The following is a 22,645-nucleotide window of genomic DNA, read 5'->3' as shown; positions in this document are numbered from 1 at the left end:
GTGTTAAACTAAACATAGCACTATTTCACCTCAAATATTTGTTAGTTCAAACATGTTTCAATTTTTTTAAACACACTGGCAAGTGAAAAGAAAGCTAAAACTGCCTTGTTTCACTTTAAGGTGTTTTTCACTTTACAGTGGGGCTCCGGTCCCTAACCCGCTGTATAAGTGGGGTATACCTGTATCCTGTTTTCAGAAAAGGTAAAATATGTGAATTGACAAGGTTGACCAATACTTTTTTGTTATTTTGTAATTGTTTTGGTCACTTTGGTAGCACTCCCACAATATGTGAGTTAAGATTAAACAGTCCTTTTGTGGTGGGCTTAACCAAAAAAAAAAAACCTTGTTGTATCTTTTGAATAGGGAGTTGACCAAACCCCCCCCCCCCCCCCCATTTTGGTTAATGCACACCACCCAGCCCAGGTGTGTCCCAGACAGTATAACTGTGGTATACATATAAAGCTAGGGAGTTTCACTCTGTGTAGACATGATTTGCTGCAGTGTGGAAACTGATTAGTGTTAGGACCAGTCTATCGTGGGACACCTTGTAAGTGGTGACTGGCTTAGCAGAATATGATCATATTGTGCGACGAAGATCCCAATTTAAACAGGCAATTTTTTGCAGAATAAATATAAGTCAATATTATTGTGAGATGTTTATCCCAATCTTATTTGAACTATGTAAGTATATTTAGCAGACAGAAGTTTTTATTTAAATTTAAAAGCATATTTAACAGGCAATTTTTTGCAGCATAAATATAAGTCAATATTATTGTGAGATGTTTATCCCAATCTTATTTGAACTATGTAAGTATATTTAGCAGACAGAATTATATATAAATATGCTATAAATATGTGGACTTAAGTGGTTGGATGTGCACCAATACTTTTTTGTTGTTTTGTAATTGTTTTGGTCACTTTGGTAGCACTCCCACATTATGTGTGTTAAGATTAAACAGTCCTTTTGTGGTGGGCTTAACCAAAAAAAACCTTGTTGTATCTTTTAAAATATATATGCAGTGGCAAGGTTGACCAGTTTGTTTACCAAAAAAAGCGTTGGGCCAGGCTGAAAACATGTTTGTATGAAGGAGTTCATACCCAGTATTTATCCACACAGAAACGGATTTTAACCCTTTTTAAATACCAGTTACTCACGAAAAAGAAGGTAAAACATATGAGATGGCAAGCTTGGCACCAGTTTGTATACCATAAATAGCGTTGGGCCATGCTGAGAACATGTTTATCCTATTAAGGGGTTTGTGTCCTGTATATATTCACACAAAAATGAGTAGGCCAAAGGATTTTTACCCTTTTAAAATACCAGTTACTTATTTAGAAAGTCAAAATATATGAAGTGGCAAGGTTGGCCCTGGTTTGTTTGCCATAGAAACCGTAGGTCCAGTCTGAAAACATGTTGTTTGTATGAAGGGGCTCATGCCCTGTATATATCCACACAGAAATTAGTGGCTTAAAGGATTTTATCTATAAATACTAGTTAGTTATTAAGAAAAGGTAAAATATACAAGATGGAAATGTTTGCACCAGATTATTTGCTACAAAAAGCGTTGAGCCAGTCTGAGAAGATGTCTATCCTATGAAGGGGCTCAAGCCCTGTATATATACACACATACATTAGTGGCCCAAAGGATTTTAACCCTTTCAAAATACCAGTTACTTATTCAGAAAAGGTAAAATAAATTAAGTGGCAAGGTTGGCACCAGTTTGTTTGCTATAAAAAGGCTTTGTGTCAGTCTGAAAATATGTGGATTGTATGAAGGGGTTCACACTATATATATATATATCCACAAAGAAATAAGTGGCACAAAGGATTTAACCCTTTCAAAATACCAGTTTCTTATTCAGATAAGGTAAAATATATGAAGTAGGAATGTTTGCACCAGTTTGTTTGCCATAGAAACCATTGGGCCAGGCTGAGAACATGCGTATCCTATGAAGGGGGGTCACATACTGTATATATCCACACAGAAAATAATGTCCCAAAGGATTTCAACCTTTTAAAAATACCAGTTACTTATTCAGGAAAGGTTAAATATATGTAGTGGCCAGGTTGGCACGTTTGTTCGCCATAAACAGTGTTGGGCCAGGCTGAGAACATGTGTATCCTATGAAGGGGTTCACATACTGTATATATCCACAAAGAAATTAATGTCCCAAAGGATTTAAACCCTTTAAAAATACCAGTTACTTATTCAGGAAAGGTTAAATATATGTAGTGGCAAGGTTGGCATGTTTGTTCGCCATAAACAGTGTTGGGCCAGGCTGAGAACAAGTCTATCCTCTGAAGGGGCTCACAGCCTTTATATATCCAGAAAGAAATGAGTGGCCCAAAGGATTTTAACACTTTTAAAATAACAGTTACTTATTCAGAAAGGGTAAAATATAAGAAGTGGCAAGAATGGCACCAGTTTTTTTCCCATAGAAACCGTTGGGACCAGTCTAAAAACATGTGGATTGTATGAAGGGGCTCACACCCTGTATGTATCCAGAGAGAAATCAGTGGCCCAAAGGATTTTAACCCTTTCAATATACAAGTTACTTATTAAAAAAAATAACTAAAATTGAGCCATGTTTACCAGCTGTTTATTGCAATATAACATGTATTTGTATAAAATATAAGTTTGTTTGGGTTTTTGGGAAAGTGTATTATTTTATTTAAAATAAAAATAATTTTAGATACTTATTTGGATGAATGTAACCAGTTGCCGAATAAGTAGCTGGCCGAATAAGAAGCTAACTTCAGCATCGTCTACACAAACACTGCACTATTTAAACCCGAAAACTAAAATTTCACTAATCCTGGATTAAACAATTGGAACGCTAAACTCAAATTTTACTGAAAACTAAAATTAGGTTTTACAGTGATCTCACTTGAAATTCAGCCGACCAACGTCACGTTAATAATCGAGTTATGTTTGGGAAATGACTGCTGATCAGTCGCAGTACAAAAATAACGTGCAGCGTCACAATTCACTCATTCCACGCACGTAAGACCGGCACAACCTTCCATCAACCACCGACAGCTGCACTCTTGTGACAATTTAATAGCTACTACAACCTATCATATTTTAAATTGGGACAGCATTACATCACCAGCACCTCTAGAGGGCAGAACGTCTTGTTGTCATTCAACTGAATGGGCGGTAGTCTGAGGAGACAGGGAATCGAGATAAAAATAAATAAATAAAAAACACAAAACGCACGTACTGCGTGATGACGCAATCATCCCAGACGATGTAAACAAGACCAGAGGTTTACGGAACGTGCTCGAATGTTCTGTGGCTACAACGTCCCAAACTAGCAGAAACAAGTTCAACGCTTTAATAGCGAGCAAGAAACAGATTACTATTCACATAAATTGCGTTAACTGTACGAGTATAGAAAGGGTTAAATCTCACACGCAAAGTAGCGGTTTTCTTAATTAGCGATATTATGTATCGCTTTGAAGTGAATGGCTCTGTGAATTATGCAAATAGTAACTAGTACACAGGCAATACATTTACATTTGTATGCACCGTTATAGACCTCTGATAAACAGAACTAATTGTGAACATTACTATATCTTTTAAAATGCATTTATTTTTCGTAAACCAATGTATCTTTTGAATGTTTTGCAGATCTCACACTTAAAGCATCGGATACAAAGTAAATAGTCCACAGCACTCCAAAAAATTATTTTCAGCAATAAAACAGCTACGTTTAGGGGTCACAGCCCCTTACTCATGCTTGTACACTCTCTTTTCATCTTTGACTCTTAAAGCGACAGTAAAGTATAAAATTAAGTTTCATGATTCAGATAAAGCAGGTAAATTTTAAACATATTTTACAATTTACTTGTATTATTAAATTGGAGGTGTTCTCTTAGAATTTTTTGTTGACAAGTAAACTTAAAGGGACACTAAACCCAATTTTTTTTTCTTTCATGATTCAGATAGAGCATTCAATTCTAAGTAACTTTCTAATTTACTCCCATTATCGATTGTTCTTTGTTCTCTTGCTATCTTTATTTAAAAAGCAGAAATATATAAATATAAAGCTTAGGAGCCAGCCCATTTTAGGTTCAGCACCCTGGATAGCGCTTGCTTATCGGTGGCTATATTTAGCAAACTAATAAACGAGCATAACCATAAATAAAGATAGCAAGAGAACAAAGAAAAAATTGATAATCTGATTAAATTAGAAAATTGCTTAAAACTGCATGCTCTATCTGAATTATGAAATAAAAAAATTGGGTTTAGTGTCCCTTTTAGTAGATTTATAAGAGCTCTGGAGCGTGCGTTTTTACATTCAGTGGCAGTAGTGTTTGTAACAGTATTTGAAGCAATGTGATAAATTGGTGCAAACAGTGCGCCATAGAGTGCAAAAGACATGTACACAACACACTCCTGAGCTGCTAGGAGCCTACCTAGGTTTGCTGTTCACAAAAGATTTAAAAAGAACAAAGCAAATTTGATAATACAAATACTGTGAGAAAAAAAAATACCTGTTCTATCAACATCATGAATCTTTAATTTTGACATTACTATCTCTTTAAAAGGGCCATGAAAACCCAATTTTTTTCTCTTTTTATGATTCAGATATAGAATACAATTTTATATTTACTTTGTTCTCTTGTTATTCTTTGTTGATGAGATAAATAGATAGCGTGCACATGCTGGAGCACTACATGACAAGAAATAGTGCTGCCATCTAGTGCAGACAAGTGCACACTCCTGAACTTACCTTTCTGCTTTTCAACAAAGGATAACAAGAAACAAATACAATTTGATAATAGAAGTACATTTAAAAGTGGTTTAAAACTGTATGATCTATCTGAATCATGAAAGAAAACAATTTGGGGGTTTTGTGTCCCTTAAGCTTTAGCTGATTTCTAAGAAATTTCCACATTTCATAAAGCAAAAGGTTCTCTATGAAACCAGACCAAAATTAAAAACCTTCCACTGTGCAAAATGAAATGTATCAATTGCATTTTTACTTGGAGAAAACAAAGGAATGTGTTCTGGCCAAATGCATTGAAAGGACCCCCCAGCGCTCAGTAATGGAGCGGGAAAAAATATTTTTGGAGTGTGCCAAATGAATTGCCCGAATAGCATTTTGCTCTTTTGTTTTCCATTTTTATCAAATTAAAACACCTGTATGCGACTCTGAGGTAATCCTGCCAGGATACCTGAGGCAGGGGTGTTTTGTAGCTCAGTTGTGGTCTAAATTGGCATATGGAACAACATCAGGAAAGTTGGGATGCCCTATGTTGCCCCCCCCCCTCTCTTTTAAATTTTCAGTTTTGCAGTCAAAGGCTTTTTTTATGTTTGAGTTAGATATTTGGTAAGTATAGAAGAAGGGTGGGGGTTTATAACTCCAATGTACCTTTATTATTATACTTTATTTATAAAGTGGCAACAAATTCTGCAGCGCTGTCCATGGTTACAAACGAGTACACCAATGATACAATATTTGTAAGAGAAGACCATTTATCGAACAAATACTGGAGAAATTGAGGGTCCTATTATTCCAGTGGAAACTTACAATGTAAAAGAGAAGTGGTTATTTTAGGAGCTGTAGTGTTACTGATTAGTAAGGAAATATTTTTCACTGAAACTTTTGTTATAGACTACTTGTGTACGTACACCGTGTAGAATTCATGTACCTTTTCTTCAATTATTACTATTTAATGGACCAATATATAATAAATTAAGGTGCTGCAATGCATACACTTTGTATTCAGGGATGTTATGTTTTTAATCCCTTTGCAAAGGTTCAACATATTGGGGAAATATAGAGTTAAAAATAACATGAAGGCTCTTTATATACTAACTAGTCCTAAAGCCCGTTCACACGGGCCGTGTGGTTTATTTTTATATTCTCTCTCTCTCTCCCCTATCTCTCTCTCTCCCCTCTTTCTCCCCTGTCTCTCTCTCCCCTATCTCTCTCTCTCCCCTCTTTCTCCCCCCCGTCTCTCTCTCTCCCCCCTGTCTCTCTCACTCTCTCCCCCCTGTCTCTCTCACTCTCTCCCCCCTGTCTCTCTCCCCCGTCTCTCTCTCCCCCGTCTCTCTCTCTCTCTCCCCCGTCTCTCTCTCTCTCCCCTCTCTCTCTCCCCTGTCTCTCTCTCTCTCCCCTGTCTCTCTCACTCTCTCTCTCCCCTGTCTCTCTCTCTCTCTCCCCTGTCTCTCTCTCTCTCTCCCCTGTCTCTCTCTCTCTCTCCCCTGTCTCTCTCTCTCTCCCCCCTGTCTCTCTCTCTCTCCCCCCTGTCTCTCTCTCTCCCTCCCCTGTCTCTCTCTCTCCCCTGTCTCTCTCTCTCCCTCCCCTGTCTCTCTCTCTCCCCTGTCTCTCTCTCTCCCCTGTCTCTCTCTCTCCCCTGTCTCTCTCTCTCCCCTGTCTCTCTCTCTCCCCTGTCTCTCTCTCTCCCCTCTTTCTCCCCCCCGTCTCTCTCTCCCCTGTCTCTCTCTCTCACTCTCTCTCCCCTGTCTCTCTCTCTCTCACTCTCTCTCCCCTGTCTCTCTCACTCTCTCTCTCCCCTGTCTCTCTCACTCTCTCTCTCCCCTGTCTCTCTCACTCTCTCTCTCCCCTGTCTCTCTCACTCTCTCTCTCCCCTGTCTCTCTCACTCTCTCTCTCCCCTGTCTCTCTCACTCTCTCTCTCCCCTGTCTCTCTCACTCTCTCTCTCCCCTGTCTCTCTCACTCTCTCTCTCCCCTGTCTCTCTCACTCTCTCTCTCCCCTGTCTCTCTCACTCTCTCTCTCCCCTGTCTCTCTCACTCTCTCTCTCCCCTGTCTCTCTCACTCTCTCTCTCCCCTGTCTCTCTCACTCTCTCTCTCCCCTGTCTCTCTCACTCTCTCCCCCCTGTCTCTCTCACTCTCTCCCCCCTGTCTCTCTCACTCTCTCCCCCCTGTCTCTCTCACTCCCCTGTCTCTCTCTCTCTCCCCCCTGTCTCTCTCTCCCCTGTCTCTCTCTCTCTCCCCTGTCTCTCTCTCTCTCTCCCCTGTCTCTCTCTCTCTCTCTCCCCTGTCTCTCTCTCCTCTCCCCTGTCTCTCTCCTCCCCCCTCTCTCTCTCTCCCCTGTCTACATAAGTCCAGAGCAAATGTTTGTTTTTAAAATTAAAATATGTGTTTTGTATGTGCTGTGTAGCACATAGATAAGTCCGGACCTTTCAAATGACCTTTCTATCACTGCGTTGCGCATTTGTATTAAGTTTTGTGAAGCCTCGCAACACTTTCAACTGCTAGTCACGCGACTACTCGCGCCGGTAGCTCGCGCTGAGGCTATGTTTGCGTGCGCATGCGTGCTAAGTGTGTGTGTGCGCAAGGGTGCGCGTTCGGCCAAGTAAGTGTGTTAATGGCTAAGTGTGTGGGGATAGGCTAAGTGGCGTGCGGGCAAGTTTGTGGGTGAGAGTGTGCGCGTGCGAGGTACAATGGCTAAGTGTTAATGGCTAAGTATGTGGGGATAGGCTAAGTGGCGTGCGGACAAGTTTGTGGGTGCGAGTGTGCGAGGTACAATGGCTAAGTGTTAATGGCTAAGTATGTGGGGATAGGCTAAGTGGCGTGCGGGCAAGTTTGTGGGTGCGCGTGCGAGGTACAATGTGGGTGTGTGGGTGCGCGTGCGGTGAGGGTGCGCGTGCGAGGTACAATCTGTCAGCTGTGCCGAGGTGCGCGTGCGAGGATCTAAGGCCAAGTGTTTGTCTCTACTGCGCATGACGGCTTCAGACAAACACTTGCCTTTTATAATATAGGATTGCATAGTTAGTACTGTGGTTCTAGGAAATTAAATGATTATCATCAATCATCATTAGTATTTTTTGCATGTCTCTTTAAAATAAAATTGTTATGCAGCCATAGACTGAAGCGTTTTGTAGGATATATAGATATATAAAGACATTACGTTTGCAAATTAAAATATTTGTGAGTATCCCTTGTTCCTGGCCAGTAGTATGAACGGGTCATCGTCGAGTCAGTTGTGTTGCTGGCTGATGTCACTGACATATTTGTAGTGACATGACAAAGTTATTTTTACTACACTGTATACAAGGAGTAGCCAGCCGTACACACATAAATACCTAACGTGAAGCAGCAGATTCATTTAGTCCTGGTCTGCAAACTGTGACCTCCCTCCTTCGCCATGCCCGCCTTTTCCTGCCTCCCCCAGGTGCCAGGGGACGCGCACACCCACTTCAAGTCCATGTGTAGCCCAGAGAGGATCATACCTATCCGGATTGTGCAGCGACTTCCCGGTGCTAATATGCACCTGTCTGCACCTCACCTCCAGCAGGAGCAAACACCTCCGCAACCGCCCTCCTCACCGGATTTCCGAGCATGGCTAAGCGATATGGTGCAGGACACTATTATGCCCGAGCAGGCCGAGGCCCCCGAGTATGAAAGCCAAGGTAGCAGCAGCAGTAGTTACTGGCGCCCCGGCGGAACCCTGCAGAATCCAGACCCGCAGGTGACTTTTGGGCCCACTAACAAAGAACGGTTAGCCCTACATTTGGCAGAGCTGGAAAAGCAAGACAAGTACCTGCGAAGCAGGCAGCGTTACCGCTTCCACATCATTCCAGACGGTAATTGCCTTTATCGTGCGGTGAGCAAGGCCGTGTACGGAAATCAGAACTTGCACGCCGAGCTGCGGGAGCAAACCGTGCATCATGTGGCGGACAATCTGGACACTTTTAACCTCATAATCGAAGGCGACGTAGGCGAATTCATTATAAATGCTGCCCAGGACGGTGCATGGGCAGGATACCCGGAGCTGCTGGCCATGAGTCAAATGCTGGGGATTAATATCCATCTCACTACGGGCGGTAGGCCAGAGTGTCCCACTGTATCCACAATGGTCCATTACCTGGGACCCGAGGACCCGTCTAGGCCCAGCATCTGGCTGAGCTGGCTCAGTAACGGCCATTACGACGCTGTGTTTGAACAGCCGTTACCTAACCCTGAATACGAGAACTGGTGCGAGCAGAGCCAGGCCCAGAGACACCGAGACGAGGAACTGGCCAAATCCATGGCCATGTCACTCTCTAAAATGTACATCGAACAAAACGCCTGCTCCTGAGAACTCTCAGCAGCAACGGACTGTATGCGGGACCCATCTTTGTTATCTTGGAGCACTTTAACCCCTCGGTTCCTGGAGAGGCGTTGCAGACCTCATTGGCACTTAGGTGGTTAAAACCTTTGTGACATACGCTGACATGATGCCTTAACATTGATTTTAATATTGCTGGTGGCTACTGTGCATCGTATAATAAATGATTGTGTGTGGTATTTAAATATTTGCACAGTGATCTGTCAGGTTTCGCTGAAAGTTGTATTTTGTTTTTGTGCATTTTTTCCATTACAACCCATTTTTCTGTAAAGATTTTTTTGATTTGTTTTCGTTTCACAATGTTCTAAACGATGGGTATATGTAACTTAAATGTACAAATATGTTCATTCCATCTGCAAGATTAACTAAATAACTATCCAATCCATGTAGGTAACCCTTCTTCAGGTATTATGGGGCACATTCATATTTTGAGATGTCACACTTGGGGGTAAATATTTGATATTATAAGGAGAGATCTTTTGGTGAATAAACTTAGAATGGCAGGAGTTGAAAAGGTTCTCCTCAAGATGACTATAGCTTTTACTATGCCTTTTGTTTTGGCCCCTAATTGATGAGCTAGTGTGAGCACAATGTTTAGTGGGTGGGGCACAATGTGAGGATGTAGCTTTTGTTGCATTCTGTTTACCATGCTCTAAAATCCAGAGGATGTGATCAGCTTATTCTGTTTTGCTACACTCTTAGTACTCCAGTGATTTTTTCCATTTGTAATGACAGCAGAACAAACATTTTGAAGTTTTTATTTTTTCTAAAGGATATCTTTGGGATTGGAGTTAATTATGTTGCTGAAGATCCCTTTGATTTCCTATTAAATCTAAACATTTGGGAATTGGCGAGTTTGTATCATGTGCAGTTTTTACACTTTTTAGTAAATAAGTTTAATAACACAGCATTTGCTTAGAAAAGTATATGTACACCTTTGTGAATCTATGCCTCTTTCTAGTCCAAAATAGGTTTGGTAAAGCTCTGTAGTTTTGTAATGTCACACATACTTTTTATTCTTTCTGTTGCAGTTCAGTATTTATTAATTTCATTCATATTTGTCAATCTTTTTGTAATGTACTGGAATTTATAATATATGTATATATTAGCCACATTCCACTTAGTATGGAAGAAAATAAAGTTTCTTAACTTTTTTTAAAAATCATTTTGTCTAATTCTTGCTGTCATTTTGGTCCCAATTATTGTTTCACAACTTTAATGCAGGACATAAAAAGGCATGTCAAATTTAGGAACCAGACATGTAAAGATAAATGTAGAATAACCTAGTTTTTTTTGTTTTATGTCCTTTTAATAGATCACTACCCACAGTTGCAAATGTGAAGTAATGTGTTGGGGGGAGGTATTTTCAAAGACTACCACACTTTCTCTGCAGCCTGTCAAAAGGTAGAGCGACATACAATTGAAAAGGAAAAAAAAACAACTTTTTTTTTTAAACTAAGCATGGCTCTATTTAGGGATCATATGCTGCGTAAAAAAGGACAAATCGTGATGTGTTACCTTCATAATATATGGGCCAATCAGTTAATTATCAGCAACAAGGTTTTTAAGTTTGTGATTGGCAGATTTGCCAATATTTTATCAAAACTTTTCTCTCTCTTTTTTTTTTTTTTTTTTTTTTTTTAACAGTCCGTTAAAAACAAAAATATACATTTTATATCGATGTAAAACAGTTTTCTGTTTGTAATATACAACTGTTTAATAAAAAAAAAAGTTTGTACTAGTTTACTAAAGCATGGATAAGTTCACTTTTATTATATGAAAAAGGAGGATAAAAAGCATCACGTACACTGCAGAGCGTATTCAGAATCTTGTAAAATGACAATGCAATCAGTGATTAGAAAGAAAAGCAAGGTTGGGGTTTTTTTCTGCTTCGCTTTATCCTTAAAGGGACACTCAGGTTTTATTACATTTTCATGATTCAGATACAGCATGTAATTTTAAACAACTTTCCAATTTACTTCCATTAAAAAAATGTGCACAGTCTTTTATATTTACACGTTTTAAGTCACCAGCTCCTACTGAGCATGTGCAAGAACTCAGACTATACGTATATGCATTTGTGATTGGCTGATTGCTATCACATGGTACGGGGGAGTGTAAATATACATAAATTTGAAATGTGTTAGAAAAGAATATACTACTCATTTGAAATTCAGAGTAAATGCTATTGTATTGTTATCTTGCATTTGTTGATTATGCAAATGTACTGTGTTTACTGGTCCTTTAAAGGGACACTGAACCTAAAAAAAATTTCTTTCATGATTCAGACAGAGCATGCAATTTTAAATAACTTTCTAATTTACTACTATTAATTTTTCTTCATTCTCTTGCTTTATTTGAAAAAGGCATCTAAGCTATTTTTTTGGTTCAGAATAATGGAAAGCACTTGTTTATTGGTAGGTGAATTTATCCACCAATCAGCAAGAACAACAGTGTGTTCACCAAAAAAGGTCCGGCATCTAAACTTACATTCTTGCATTTCAAATAAAGATACCAAGAGACTGAAAATAATTTGATAATATAAGTAAATTAGAAAGTTGCTTAAAATTGCATGCTCTATCTGAATCGCAATAGAAAAAATTGGATTCAGTGTCCCTTTAACTGTAAAATTGTTTTCCCCTGAATGTGTTCCCTATGACTTGTTATACCAGCTGCAGGATATTAAATGTATGAAAAATTGATTTATGTTTCTTTTCGCAAAAGGAATGGCTGGATTTGCTCTTTCAAACCCCAGCCCATCAAAACAGGCTTAACTTGTTGACCATATTTTATCTTATCTCTCAAATGCTTCCCTTTCTTGTCTCTGTACAATACTTAGAAATAACAATCGAAAATGAAGATTTTAGAGCTTTATCTCTTCCACCTCCTACTGTGAGTGTAATGTCTTCTGCTGGCTGTGTTTACATAGTTTCTCAATAACCTATACCTAGGTATAGAAACTTCAATTTAAGTAGGGATACTATAGGCTAAAACAGCTATTTCAAACGCCATTATAAGGGCTAAGGAGCTAGTTGTAAACAATTTAATACACTCCAGCAGGTAATTGGATAATTGAGAACAAATTAACCCTTTCAGTGCTAACGAAGGCTCTGAGCTGTCGCAGAGTTTATCATTCAGGTGCTAACGACGGCTCACAGCCATCGCTAGCACACTCCCACCTTGAGGGAGAACTGGGGGCTCCTACCCCGGCGATCGGGCCTGTATACTGACAGGCATCGCCGGGGCTTCACATTTTGCGCAGTGACGTCACGAGCAATGACATTACCGCGCAACTCTATTTAAAATAGACAATGACAAGAATAGGGAAAGTGGGCATTCTGCTTAGAAGCCTGTAACTCGGGCATCTAAGCAGCTACAGACCCCCAAACCTACCGTTGGAAAGGTAATCGCCTAACCTTTTCAACGGTGTAAGTCTTGGGGATCAGTAAAAAATAAATAAAAAAATCCTTAGATCAGCTTAGCACCCAGGTGGGAAAGTGCTTAGCACTCAAAGGGTTAAAGGAGAGAGTTTTTGGGTAAACTGTCCCTTGAGCCCCTTCATGCCGTTAGATCGCTCCATGCTGTCCTAACAACACTGGGCTTTAACGCTGAAGGATGGCATGGAATTTCCTACCTTACAAGGTGTCCTGCTGCCTCCCCATTTTGACCTACTCAAGATCGAAGTGGGAGCATGCCTAGCAATGTATGCAGTCCCCCATGATCCAATCCTAGCCCCTAGAAATCACGTGATCACATCAATGACTGGTATTTAAAAAGAAATATATTTGTTTTGCAAGTAAAAGTAAAGGGACATGAAGCCCACATTTTCAGAATTAAGACATATTATGCAATCTTAAACAACTTTCCAATTTACTTTTCTTACTAAATTTGCTTTATTCTCTTGTTATTCTTTGTTGAAGGAGAATCCATGCGCTACTGCAAGCTAGCTGCGCACATCAGGTGAGTTAATTACAAGAGGCATATATGCAGCCACCAGTCAGCAGCTAGCTCCCATTAGTGCATTGCTGCTCTTGAGCCTACCTAGGTATGCCTTTCTACAAAGGATGCATAGAAAACAAAGCAAATTATATAACTAAAGTACATTGAAAGTTGTTTAACCCCTTAAAGACGAGACCATTTTTTAATTGTCTTGCCCCTAAGTACCAGGGCTATTTTTGCGGTGTTTGTGTACCCACACATATTATATAATTTTTTTTTTTTTTTTTTTGTAGACAACCCAAAGTATTGACCTAGGCCCATTTTGGTATATTTCATGCCACCATTTCACTGCCAAATGCGATCAAATAAAAAGAATTGTTTACTTTTCACAAACTTTAGGTTTCTCACTGAAATTATTTACAAACAGCTTTTGCAATTATGGCACAAATGGTTGTAAATACTTCTCTGAGATCTTCTTTGTTCAGAAATAGCAGACATATATGACTTTGGCATTGCTTTTTGGTAATTAGAAGGCTGCTAAATGCTGCTGCAAACCACACTTGTATTATGCCCAGCAGTGAAGGGGATAATTAGGTAGCTTGTAGGGTTAGTTTTAGCTTTAGTGTAGAGATCAGCCTCCCACCTGACATATCATACCCCCTGATCCCTCCCAAACAGCTCTCTTCCCTCCCCCACACCACAATTGTCCCCGCCATCTTAAGTACTGGCAGAAAGTCTGTCAGTACTAAAATAAAAGGTTTTTTGTTTTTTTTTTAATAAAAAATAAATAAAAATACATATTCTGTTGTGTAGGATCTCCCTCACCCCCCCCCCCCCCAAACAGCTCTCTAACCTTTCCCCTCAACCTTATTGTCCGCCATCTTGGGTACTGACAGCTGTCTGCAAGTACAGTACCCAGTTTGCATACAAATTTAAAAAAAATATTTTTTATTTATTTTTCTGTAGTGTAGCTTGCCCCCCCTCAATAACCAAACCACTCCCAGATCCCTTAGATAGAAAATGTTGCCCCGTGCGCCCACCCGCCACCGTGCGCAATCCCGTCCCCCTCTGTCGTCGCTCCCACCCACCAACGATCACACCATCTCTGGCCGATGCAGAGAGGGCCACAGAGTGGCTCTCTCTGCATCGGTGTTTGAAAACAAGGTATTGTAGTGATGCCTCAATATTGAGGCATCATGGCAATACCTTGAAAGCGGCTGGAAGTAATCAGGATCGCTTCCAGACGCTTTAAACCCCTAACGACGTAAAGGGTACGTCGTTGGTCTTTAAACACCAGTTTCTGTCTGACGTACCCTGTACGACATGTCGTTAAGGGGTTAAAATTGCATGCTCTATCCGAATCCTGAACTGGAAAAAAAGGGGGTTTTATGTTCCTTCAAGCAGCACAACAAGATCTAGTACAGCTATATGAAAGCTGCCAGCATACAGGTGCCTGTGTTACACTTTGTAGTACTGCCCTAGAATCACTGGTCTCTTGATTCAGCACTTTCTGATTCCTTCTGCCCATCAACAATGGATAGGTGTGTGGATCAGCTCAGAGGAAAATTATTTAAACTTAATTGAAGCTCCCAGTTTAGCTCTGTTTATGAGGTTAGGCTGGGACACCCAGTGAAAGGGGCTGGGAAAACAAGAAGAGCAGACACTCCCACCCCCTTCCCGTCATATGAAAAGACAAATAATATAAACGGGAGCCGTAGGAGTCTGTAGACATCAGTTTGCATCTGACACTGGGGCTTGGTTAGGAGTCTGAAAATCGACATAATGTTATTAAGCCCTTAAGGACAAGACCACTGTTCAATTATCTTACCCTTAAGGACCAGGGCTATTTTTACATTTCTGCTGTGTTTATGTTTAGCTGTAATTTTCCTCTTACTCATTTACTGTACCTACGCAAATTATATACCGTTTTTCACGCCATTAAATGGACTTTCTAAAGATACCATTATTTTTATCATATCTTTTAATTTACTATAAAAATAAATTATAAAATATGATGAAAAAATTGAAAAAAACACACTTTTTCTAACTTTGACCACCAAAATCTGTTACACATCTACAACCACCGAAAAACACCCATGCTAAATAGTTTCAAAATTTTGTCCTGAGTTTAGAAATACCCAATGTTTACATGTTCTTTGCTTTTTTTTGCAAGTTATAGGGCAGTAAGTACAAGTAGCACTTTGCTATGTCCAATCCATTTTATTTCAAAATAAGCGATAGTTACATTGTAACACTGATATCTGTCAGGAATCCCTGAATATCCCTTGACATGTATATATTTTTTTTAGTAGACAACCCAAAGTATTGATCTAGGCCCATTTTGGTATATTTCATGCCACCAGTTCACCGCCAAATGCGATCAAATAACAAAAATGCTCACTTTTTCACAAACGTTGGGTTTCACACTGAAATTATTTACAAACAGCTTGTGCAATTATGGCACAAATGGTTGTAAATGCTTATCTGGGATCCCCTTTGTTCGGAAATAGCAGACATATATGGCTTTGCATTGCTTTTTGGTAATTAGAAGTCTGTTAAATGCCGCTTCGCACCACACTTGTTTTAGGTAGCTTGTAGGGTTAATTTTAGCTTTAGTGTAGAGATCAGCCTTCCACCTGACACATCCCACCCCCTTTTCCCTCCCTGACCCCTCTCAAGCAGCTCTCTTCCTTCCCCCACCCCACAATTGTCCCCGCCATCCTAAGTACTGGCAGAAAGTCTGCCAGTACTAAAATAAAGCTTTTTTTTTTTTTTAAATAAAAAAAAAAAAAATACATATTCTGCCTTAGCCCCCAACCTCCCTGACCCCCCCCCCCCCCCAACAGCTCTCTAACCCTCCCCCTCAACCTTATTGTCCATCATCTTGGGTACTGGCAGCTGTCTGCCAGTACCCAGTTTGCATACAAATTTAATTTTTTTTTCTGTAGTGTAGCTACCAACTCCCACCCCCTCCCAGATCCCTTAGATAAAAAAATGTCCCCCCTCCTCTCTCCCTCCTTTCATTTACACTGTTCGATAGAGTAGGGCTCCTGCCCTGTGCGCGCTCCCGCCTCTGCCCCGTGCACGTGCCCACATCCGTGCGCTCTCCCGGCGCCCCCCTGCGTGTGATCCCACCCCCCTCTGTCGTCATTCTCCCCAAGCGATGGCCGCCCACCTCCCTGCAGCAGCTCCCACCCACCAACGATCGCACCATCGCTGGCTGATGCAGAGAGGGCCACATAATGGTTCTCTCTGCATCAGTGTTTGAAAAAAGGTATTGCAGTGATGTCTCAATATCGAGGCATCACGGCAATACCTTGAAAGCGGATGGAACCGATTAGGATCGCTTCCAGCCGCTTTAAACCCCTAATGACGGACCAGTTTGTGTCTGACGTACACTTACGACGTGTGTCGTTAATGGTTTAAGAAAAATAAGCAAAACTATACATTATTACAAAAACACTATTAGTTGGGCTATATGAATGGATCATAAACAAAACACTTATGCAAAGAATAATCTAGTGTACAATGTCCCTTTAATCTGAAGAGATAGAGACAAAACTTTGAAATAAATAATGTGTGCAATAAGGAGATAGCCTGATCATAAATAAGCATATTCTAAGGAGAAACTGGGAAGATAAATGTGCCTTGTGTCTACTATTGCAGCATTATTAAATTCATGATGATGGTAATAATAATAATAGTCTGCTTTCAATCTCCGTTATGGAAAGAAGATCCCTGAACCTGCTTTTACTATGTGGAGCATCCTCAGTAAAACATAGTACAACTGTCCTAAGCTTGGGTTGTTGGCTACCAATGGACTGGATAGTGTTCTAGTACAAGAAAGGTCCTTAATTGTTTAGTAAATATACATGAGTGTTGTGGTTTAGGAGCATCTTAACCTTTTAATGCCGTTATGCCGTTCTATTTCATCATGATTACACTGGGCTTTAAAGCCGTTATGACGGAATAGAACGTCATAGCCAACGGCTGTCCTGAAGCCTTCTGTGATTTCAGGATCTGATCGCGGTCTGGAGGGCGTTCCTAGGGTTGTAGGGACGCCCCCCAGACGCGATCCAATAATTGAAATCTTGTGATCGTGTGGTTTCAATTTGTCTACATTGGAACAGTTGTTCCAATGTAGACACTTTAACCCATTCACGAAAGGGTTAAAAAACGAAACTAAATGAATGTTAAATAGTAAATACAAGTGTAAACTTTTAATTTCTATAAAGTAAAGTTTGGGCCCCTCCACATTTGAATTATTTTTTATTTATTTTCTTTCTTCTGCTATGAACAGCTATAAAGATAATAAGGCGGTGTGGAAACCCTGTTAGATAGTCTTATGTTCCACACAGCCTTGTTTGGACAGTCTCTTTATTGTCTGTTTTGTATCTGCCCCTAATTGTTCACAGCAGGAGAGTGAGATATTGTGAAAATGTAAGTTCAAGCATGGCAACACCCATCATTTTATAGAAACAGTGGAATTTAGAAAATCTTAAAGGGACAGAAAACATTTTTAAACAACTTTCCAATTTACTTCTATTATTTAATTTGCTTCCTTCACTTGTTATCCTTTGCTGAAGGTTTATCAAAGCAAACTCAGGAGCAGCAGAGAACCTAGATTCTAGCTGCTGATTGGTGGCTGAATATATATACTGATTGTCATTGGCTCACCCATGTGTTCAGTTAGAAACCATTAGTTCACTGCTGCTCCTTCAGCAAATTATACCAAGAGAATGAAACAAATTAGATAATAGAAGTAAATTAGAAAGTTGTTTAAAATTGTATTCTCTATCTGAATCTTGAAAGAAAAAATGTGGGTTTCATTTCCCTTTAAAGATTCAGATTATCCTTATAATATGACGGAATAATCTAGATTTTATTAAAGAGACAGAGACGAATATTTTGCTTATAACTTTTCTTTACTGCTCAACAGCTTTTTAAAGTATAACATATAAACTGCCATAAATTAAAAGAAAAAAACCTAAATATAACAACCAATGAGATTAGGATAACATAGGTCTGTATTTGAATGTCCAGTAAGATGGTTAATAGGTATAAATAGTCCAAGTAGACAGTTAAACATCCTCTTTTCTATTTGCTGCTCAGCAAGATAAGTATTGTTTTATTGCTCTTATTATCAATAAAATATTTTGCATATTTTATTTTCATATTATCTGTTTCTCTCTATCCTTTTCTTCTATAAGATACGACGAGTCCACGTATTCATCCTTTACTTGTGGGATATTATCTTCCTGCTAACAGGGAGTGGCAAAGAGCACCATAGCAGAGCTTTCTATATAGCTCCTCCCTTGACTCCACCACCCAGTCATTCTCTTTGCCTACTCTAAGTACTAGGAAGGGTAAAGTGAAAGAGGTGATAAAATGTTAGTTTTTATTTTCTTCAAGCAAGAGTTTTCTATTTCAAATGGTACCGGTGTGTACTATTTTCTCTCAGGCAGCAGATGGATGAAGACTTCTGCCTGGAGGCTGATGATCTTAGCATTTGTCACTAAGATCCAGAGCAGTTCCCACAGAATGGCTGAGGAGTACTTAAGAAACTTCAGTGTGAGGAACGTTTTTCATGCTATAAGCAGTGAGGTATGTTTAGTCATTTTTTTCTGGAGAGACTAGTATTTCAGAATTGGCTGACAGTATCCCCATGACGGAAAGGGTAAGCAGTAATCCTAAAAGATATAGAGGGGTATTACTAAGCTTACATATAGGGGCTTAGAAAAAATGGTTGACACTGAGTTTGAATGTTTGTGGGCATACGTTTAATTAACTGGGAGTGCTGATAACGTTTTTTCGATTGAACATTTTTATGCTTAAATAAGTGGGTACACTTGGCTTCTTTTTGGGTTTGGGAACCCACATGGCTAGTTTGAGACTGCTCTGGTGTGGTTCATTTGGGCTAAGAAACATCGAGTGAGATGGGCGGGGCCTATTTTCACGCCTCAGTTGCACAGTTTTATTTGACAGGCAAGCAGCAAGCTCCAACTCCAATGGGCCCTTGTGAGAATATTGGGCCAAATCTAAGCTTTAACCCTAGCAGGGCTGTGGCGAGGTGCAGGGGGAGTTTGTTCCGGATTTAACTGTTTATTAATTATCCGGTTTTTGCAGTAAGGGTTAAGTGTTCCTTTCCTTGTGGGGCAAACTTAGCTGCATAGTTTGAATGTTTCTATCACAAATTTGAAACGATTTGATTGTTTTAAAGCAGTTTTGCAAAACGTATATGCTTTTTTTCTCTTAAAGGCACAGTACCGCTTTTTAAGATTGTTATTTTTTCACATAAATAAAGTGTTTTCAAGCCTGTTTGTGGTCATTACTAGCCTGTTTAACATGTCTGATATTGAGGAAAGCCAATGTTCAATGTGTTTGGAAGCCATTGTGGAACCCCCTCTTAAAATATGTCCCTCATGCACTGAAAGGACAATAAATTGCAAAGAACATATTTTAGCTGATAAAAGTATGTCGCAGGATGATTCTCAGTCAGAAGAGAATCAGGTTATGCCATCTAACTCTCCCCAAGTGCCACAACCATTAACGCCCGCACAAGCGACGCCAAGTACTTCTAGTGCGTCTAATTCTTTCACCCTGCAAGATATGGCTGCAGTTATGAATACTACTCTCACAGAGATTTTATCTAAACTGCCTGGGTTGCAGGGGAAGCGCAGTAGGTCCGATGTGAGAGTAAATGCTGAGCCCATCTGACGCTTTATTAGCCATCTCCGATGTACCCTCACAATGTTCTGAGTTGGGGGTGAGGGAATTGCTGTCTGAGGGAGAGCTTTCTGATTCAGGAAAGATGTTCCCTCAGATAGACTCAGATATGACGGCTTTTAAATTTAAGCTAGAACACCTCCGCTTGTTGCTCAGGGAGGTTTTAGCGACTCTGGATGATTGTGACCCTATTGTAATTCCACCAGAGAAATTGTGCAAAATGGATAGATATCTAGATGTTCCTGCTTACACTAATGTTTTTCCGGTCCCTAAGAGGATTTCGGACATTGTTACTAAGGAGTGGGACAGACCAGGTATTCCGTTTTCTCCCCCTCCTACTTTTAAGAAAATGTTTCCCATATCAGACACCATTCGGGATTCGTGGCAGACGGTCCCTAAGGTGGAGGGAGCTATTTCTACCCTGGCTAAGCGTACAACTATACCTATTGAGGACAGTTGTGCTTTCAAAGATCCTATGGATAAAAAATTAGAGGGTCTTCTAAAGAAAATATTTATTCATCAGGGTTTTCTTCTGCAACCTATAGCGTGCATTGTTTCTGTAACTACTGCAGCTGCATTTTTGTTCTAGGCTCTAGAGGAGGCTCTTAAGGTTGAGACCCCATTAGATGATATTCTGGATAGAATTAGGGCTCTCAAGCTTGCTAATTCTTTCATTACAGATGCCGCTTTTCAACTGGCTAAATTAGCGGCAAAGAATTCAAGTTTTGCCATTTGGACGCGTAGAGCGTTATGGCTTAAAGTGAAGGTAAAGTTTTCTGAGCAGGAACATATCAAAGCTTCTTTTGATCCTTACATTAGCTAATCACTAACTTATTAGCTCTATATAGTTTTAACTTTTCCAAATATATAGATGTATAATTCCCTACCGTTTCTATTACTTGCTCCTCCCAAACCCTATTTCCTGCTTTTTTGTTTTTTTGCGTATAGAGCGGTCGCACCCGCTCTGTACATCCCTCTGAAGCGCGTTCACTATGCCCCATTTGAACTGCGAATGCGCAAATCGGCAACATAGCTCTCTACTACGCATGCGCTCACCAGCGAACTAATTGAATACATGTCATTATGGAAGTATTACACATAAATAAGTGTGTTCGGCCAAGTAATAAAAATAATATTTAATTAATATATATAAATGAAAATTATTAGCATCATTGATTATTACGCATGCGCGAATCGGGGGCGCGCAGGGAATCCTAGACGTTGATTGATGGCCGCCTAAAGGCCAGATTTTCAATAGGCTGTTCTAAGAATGTGATCAGCACAGAAAAAAAAAAAAAATTGGGTTGAATTTGCGGACCGGCAAACAGTGAGTAAAAACGGGTATAACTTTCTTTAGATTTAGAATTTAAAAAATTCATGAATGACAGTCATATTCATTTTGAGCAAAGTATTATATTCAAGATTGAGATGCAGGTAACTTTACCTTCACTTTAAGTCCTGGTCTGCTGACGTGTCATCAAAATCTAAGCTTTTAGCCATTCCTTTCAAAGGTAAGACCCTATTCGGGCCTGAACTGAAAGAGATAATTTCAGACATCACTGGAGGAAAAGGCCATGCCCTTCCTCAGGATAAGACAAATAAGATGAGGACCAAACAAAATAATTTTCATTCCTTTCGAAACTTCAAAGGTGGTCCCTCTACCTCCTCCCCTGCTGCAAAGCAGGAGGGGAATTTTGCTCAATCCAAGTCAGTCTGGAGACCTAACCAGACTTGGAGCAAGGGTAAACAGGCCAAGAAGCCCGCTGCTGCCACCAAGACAGCATGAAGGGGCAGCCCCCGATCCGGGACCGGATCTAGTAGGGGGCAGACTTTCTCTCTTTGCCCAGGCTTGGGCAAGAGATGTTCAGGACTCCTGGGCTTTAGAGATCGTGACCCAGGGGTATCTTCTAGACTTCAAAGATTCTCATCCGAGGGGGAGATTCCATCTTATTCGATTGTCTGTAAACCAGACAAAAAGAGAGGCGTTCTTACGCTGTGTAGAAGACCTATATACCATGGGAGTAATCTGCCCAGTTCCAAAAGCAGAACAGGGGCAGGGGTTTTACTCCAATCTGTTTGTGGTTCCCAAAAAAGAGGGAACCTTCAGACCAATCTTAGATCTCAAGATTCTAAACAAATTCCTCAGAGTCCCATCCTTCAAGATGGAGACCATTCGGACTATTTTACCAATGATCCAGGAGGGTCAATATATGACTACCGTGGATTTAAAGGATGCGTATCTTCACATTCCTATCCACAAAGATCATCACAAGTTCCTCAGGTTCGCCTTCCTGGACAAGCATTACCAGTTTGTGGCTCTTCCCTTCGGGCTGGCCACAGTTACCAGAATTTTCACAAAAGTACTAGGGTCCCTTCTGGCGGTTCTAAGGCCACGGGGCATAGCAGTGGCGCCTTATCTGGACGATATCTTAATTCAGGCGTCAACTTACCAACTAGCCAAATCTCACACAGACATCGTGTTGGCTTTTCTAAGATCTCGCGGATGGAAGGTGAATGTAAAAAAGAGTTCACTTATCCCCCTCACAAGAGTTCCATTCCTGGGAACTCTGATAAATTTGGTAGACATGAAAATTTTTCTGACGGAGGTCAGGAAATCAAAGATTTTAACCACCTGCAGAGCTCTTCATTCCATTTCTCGGCCGTCAGTGGCTCAGTGTATGGAGGTAATCGGACTAATGGTAGCGGCAATGGAAATAGTTCCGTTTGCTCGCTTGCATCTCAGACCACTGCATCTATGCATGCTCAAACAGTGGAATGGGGATTATGCAAATTTATCTCCTCAGATAAATCTGGATCAAGAGACCAGAGACTCTCTCCTTTGGTGGTTGTCACAGGATCATCTGTCCCAGGGAATGTGTTTCCGCAGGCCAG

At 40.3% G+C, this 22,645-nt stretch overlaps 1 protein-coding gene across 1 annotated transcript; it reads left to right on the top strand.

Annotated features, from left to right (window-relative positions):
* The first annotated feature begins 8,070 nt into the window (after positions 1 to 8,070).
* Positions 8,071 to 10,253, top strand: OTUD1 (OTU deubiquitinase 1). The gene has a single exon (XM_053712963.1). It carries the CDS (start codon positions 8,126 to 8,128, stop codon positions 9,056 to 9,058), a length of 933 nt encoding a protein of 310 aa, XP_053568938.1. The 5' UTR covers positions 8,071 to 8,125; the 3' UTR covers positions 9,059 to 10,253.
* Positions 10,254 to 22,645: the final 12,392 nt, after the last annotated feature.

This window comes from Bombina bombina, chromosome 5 (genome assembly GCF_027579735.1).
Source record: "Bombina bombina isolate aBomBom1 chromosome 5, aBomBom1.pri, whole genome shotgun sequence".
NCBI lineage: Eukaryota > Metazoa > Chordata > Amphibia > Anura > Bombinatoridae > Bombina > Bombina bombina.
This window is presented reverse-complemented; position numbering and strand designations above follow the sequence as displayed.